Genomic DNA, 4,898 nt, shown 5'->3' on the forward strand with positions numbered 1-4,898 from the left:
CGCTCTTCCCACAGAGCCGCAAACTGGAAAGCAAATGCGGAAGCAGAGAGAAACCAGGATGCAGCTCAAGGACAAGGCACAGGAATTATGCAGAAACACAAGAAAGCTGGAAAAACTGCTATCGAGTGGGAGGGTTTTGCCTTGCGTCAAATTTTCCCTGCAGGAGTGAGGGTCACCGAGTGCACGGACGCTGATCCTACAAGGACCAAATGGTTTCGCCGATGCTAAAACCTCTCAAGAGGGATCAACCAGCGGGTGCAGCCAAGCCCCTCTCTCCAACAGCTCACATCTAGCCCCGAAAACAAACATTCCCAGCAGCCAAGAACATTGGAGGGCTGAGGGAAAGGAGAAGAGACACCTCTCCGGCGGCGTTAGCCACTTGATAGCCCATCACTTCTCATCACGTCGCGTTCCCGCGACGCCACGTTACATCAGGTTATCGCACCGCGGGATGTAATCCAACGCTGAGGCGTGAGCAAACCTAATGCAACAAGACGCGGCGGGGGGGTTGCCGAGAATGGGGTTTATTTCTTGTTTTCTGCTCTGCGAGTTGAACTCGGCCGATGCCGCGGGGGAAATAGCAATGCAAAAAACACCCCTCGCTGCAGGCAAATCTGCTGGCTGTGCCAGCGAGTCGGGTAGTTGGACGTCTCTAGAAATAACGTGACCTGCACACAGAGCCTCTGCCGGGTCGCGCTACCCCCAAAGCCAAAGACAGCAGCTGAGTGGTGTAAAAAAAAAAAAAAAAAATCACAAGGGTTTTGCCTTGCAGAGGGCTGGGAGAGGCATGGCTGTGGGGTTGCAAGCTGGGTGAAAGAGCTGCCCCATCACACCAGCACCCAGTGACTGCAAACCAGTGCTCAGGGCAGCCAGTGAATCTGTCCCAGTGCCACTTCCCGCTCCGGTGAGGAGAGAACCCCGCTGATTGCTGGGGGCTGGATGGGCAGGGAGGGGTGTTGCCTGCAAACCCCTTCTTCGGCCAAAAGCTGAGCAGTAAGAACAACTGGTAGAACCCAAAATGAGCCAGAAAGACCACATTTGGGGAAAGCAACCAAGGGAAAAGTCTGGGGAGGGGAAGGAAGCAGAAAATTAGCCTGCATATGGAGTTGGAGGAAGCTTTCAGCTGAGCAACAAGAGGCAAGGGGAGCTCGGCCTCCCCACAAGAGCTCTTGGCACACGAATTGCTCCCAGCAGCTGCCACGCGTTCTCCGGGAGGTTTGTTTAGGTTGTGAGCCACGCCTGGCTCGTAAAAGCTTCGATTCCTGCAGAATTAACTGGGGCACCACTCCGAGACTGGGAAATAAGGGTTAGGCTGTTTTTCTCCCCGGCCAGCGGCAACACCCTGGGTGAGCTTGTCCACCCAAACTCAACCATCGAGTCCCTCCACTAGCATCTCCTGATGGGCAAACCACCCCGGGCAGACCCACCAGCAAGATCAGGGCTGGCTGCTGGGATCGAGCTCCATGGGGTTTGCACCAGACCCATCTGCATCAGGGCCTGTTTCCCCCACAACTCTGCCTCAGCTCAAAACCCTGCAAGCAAGAGAGGTCTGAAAGCAGCCTCACTGCCCGACAGTAAAACCATAGCTGGATTTCCAAAGGAGCCCTTGGAAAAGTCACTCTTGCCCAACAGCCAGCCGGCACACCAAGCCAGGCAGCTGGGAAAGGCTCATGGCTTTTCCAAACGCCAGCAGCCACCCTCCTGCACCTGGGTTAATACGAGAGGAGAGGGGACATCCATTTGCATAAATCAATATGCAGTACGAGCGCGTTTGTGTATGTATAGACATAGATAATCAACTTCCCAGGCTTATATTTGCCCAGAAGCACCCGCGTATCTCCAAACACTGACGCGAGGCAACTGCACAACCCTCAGCCAACGTCCTCCAGACCATGGATGCACAGGTGGAGGCTTCGTGTTTCCCCCAGTCACGTCCTCTGCTTGGCACCAGCCATCACCCACCCCCTGGGAGGGGGACCTGAGCGGGTCCCAAGGACTTACTTGTTGAGAAGGTGGCTTCGGTGTGGACAGGAGGGGTGGAGGGGAGGAAAGGCGGGTACCCCACGAAGAAGGAGCGCAGGGAGCGCTCGGAGAGGAGTGGGGAGCGCTGCGCGGGGATGTTCTCGCAGCTTCCCACGCTGTTGTGGATCTTGAGGTTCAAGGGCTTGTTCTTCTTCTTGATTCTGGAAGGGAGGAGGAGGAGGAAGAAAAAAAGGAGATAAAAAGTGAAGGGCAAGAAACAGGGGTTTGGGGAGGGGAGGTATTTGCATATAGGCAGGAGGGGGGAGTGATGCACCCAGGGACTGGTGGCACCCGTAGCATGGCTGCTCACACAAGGAGATGCTGCGCCGCCCCATGAGCTTATGTGATAATTAGACCCCATCCCTACACAAACTTTCCATCCCTCCCCATCATCAAAAAAAAATAAAAACAAAGGCAGTTTTCACTAAGGAACATGTTGCATTTGAGAGCTCTTCCTCCTGCAAAACCTGGCTGAAAAGGTCCGAAAGCCCTGTCACCCCCAGCCTTGCTGGCCTTATCGCAACCCCAAAATCACCTGCGGTGCTGCTGTGCCCGTCACAGCTCCTCTTTACACCCATGCAGAGGCTGCCAGTGCGGGGTAAGGCTTGCTCTCTGTCACACAGAGCTCATCCCCATCCCAAAGCACCCGCCGTTACTACCAGCTCTGAGGCATGGAGGAGTGATTACAGAGCAGACTCAGATTGCTTCCTACAGCACCTAGCGTGGGCTTGGGCGCGCGCAGCGCTGCTGAGCTCGAGAGGCGCCGCTCTCTGTGCATCGCGGCAGCGCTGGTCCCGGCTCCTTCCCGCCAGGAGCAAGGTGCGGGCACCCAGACTACCGGCACCCTGCCACACTCAGCACCTGCTCCGATTTTAACACCATTTAATGTCACCTACACCCATCTTAGGGCCCAAGGCGGGGAATTGGGTACAGCCGAGGGATGGACTGCAGCGGAGCGTGTTACCCCGGGGTAACGCCGTGAGCGGCCCCAACTGGGGGAACTGCATGCCGAGGCACGGGACTGCGGTGCAGACAGCCCTAAGCACTGGGAAAGGTTCATCAGAAACAAAACGCTGCAGAGCAGGGGGTACCAGACCCTCACCCCTCACTTACCAGCCCATTTTCCCCCCTACCTTGCGCTGTGACAAGGACCAGCCACTGCTTTGGTGGCTCGGGGGGCCCAGAGCAGCACCCAAACCTGAAATATTTGCAACGCAGACGGACGCTGACAGCTCGCAGGGGCCGGGCTGCAGGTTTCTGGCAGGGCTAAGCCTGGCTGGCTCAGCTGCTCCCACCCTGGTCCCACTGCAATAGCGCAAGGGAGAGAGGAGCAGCCTCTGGGAAAGGCAGCTTAGCCCTTGTGGGGATTGGGAGGATTTGGGGCAGAGATCCCCACCCAAGCACAGAGCAGGCAGTGCGGCAGCTCACAGATGGCTGGCGATGGGTTTCTCACAGGTGGCACGGTTGGCACTAACTCACAACTGGATTACAGCCTCTAATCCAACCCACTGCCTTCGGTTCCTGGTTAGGGTGCTAGAATTGGGCAAAAAGCCCAATGTGGGAGCAGAGGGGGGGGCGAGGGAATCACGGCACCACTGAGAGCAGCAGCTGAGCCCGTCCTGCCACAGCCCGAGAGGGAAACCCGTGGCATCTGACCCCAAAACCAAACCAGAGCCGGGCAACACGGCGCAATGCCGTGAGCCCTGTTACAGTGGAAATCAGGAAAGGGCGAACCCAGGCACTGCTCACTCGCAAAACTTTCCTCTCCGTGTCCAACAGCCCCTTTCCTGCAAACACCCGTGCACTTTTTCGCAGGTGCCGGGTCCTGCTCTGCTGCCATCGCCCCAGTAATGGCAACCAGAGATGCGCCTGAGCTCAGCCCCCGCTCCTGCCCGCAGGCGAGCCATGCCCCCAGGGCCATGCACCGCCCAGTGACCCGGGCCCCAGCAGTGCCCAGGGCATCTGGCCCTGCCAGGGGGTAGGAAATGATCACGCTGCACTCGCCAGCCCTCTTCAGCAGAGGAAAATTAAACTGCCCTCTAATAAGCTAATTGTTTCCTCGCACAGGAAAAGCTGCTGCTGCCCTGAGGGTGCCTGTAATGACTTCTTTGGGTCAACAGCACAACCCTCCTGGCTTGGTGCCCATGGGCATCCGATGCACCAGCAGCCTCATGGGCGATGCCCTGCCATGGGGACCTGAGCTGCCCCAGACCCCAAACCCCCAGTCCTTAAAGCAAATCTGCAGAACACCAAGGCAAGGAGCAGCCCGGCATCCCCCAGAGCTGGTTCAACCCCTTCGTTGCTGCCGTCTGAACGCAACCCAGAGGCACAACCACAACGTCTCTGCCGAAGTCCCCGGTGCGGGCATGGCCCCAGCTCCCAGCAAGCTCGGCCCCAGCACTTGGCCCAAAGCGCTTCCTGCAACGTGGTGATTAGCCACTAATCTCATTTTTTTCCACCCATAAATCAGATCCAGACCAAATATTTACCGCGAGCATCATTTCCTCGCCAAGCAGGGCTGGTGACAGCTCTCATTATTAGGAAGGATGAGTGATTTTGGACAGAGAGAGATTTTTCTCTATCCCCGTTTCTTCAGAAAAAAAAATTAATAAATACACACTAAGACCATGATCCAACTGGGTGACTGGCCAGGGTCGGCTGCCTGTCTCGCCAAGGCTGTGACCCCTTTCCCTGTCCCAAAAGAGGGGGAGCAGGGACTGAAGCCTCCCTGCCACCAAGGAGAGGAGTGGGATGCTGCAGCAGGGGCATCCTCACCCCAGCACATCCCCTGCTGCAGGAGGGGCGCAGGGACAGAGTATCCTGCTGCAAGCATCCCAGCATCAGGGACAGCAGTGTCCCAGCTGATAGGGATCCCT

General features: G+C 57.2%; 1 protein-coding gene across 1 annotated transcript in view; it reads right to left on the reverse strand.

Annotated features, from left to right (window-relative positions):
• KSR2 (kinase suppressor of ras 2) overlaps positions 1-4,898 on the reverse strand; it is a 98,540-nt gene that overhangs the window by 69,628 nt on the left and 24,014 nt on the right. Inside the window, exon 5 of the mRNA XM_035898370.1 lies at positions 2,002-2,183. Within this exon, the coding sequence (XP_035754263.1) occupies positions 2,002-2,183 (182 nt within the window). The remainder of the gene's footprint in view (positions 1-2,001; positions 2,184-4,898) is intronic.

This window comes from Egretta garzetta, unplaced genomic scaffold, assembly GCF_000687185.1.
Source record: "Egretta garzetta isolate BGI_Z169 unplaced genomic scaffold, ASM68718v1 scaffold7, whole genome shotgun sequence".
NCBI classification, from domain to species: Eukaryota; Metazoa; Chordata; class Aves; order Pelecaniformes; family Ardeidae; genus Egretta; species Egretta garzetta.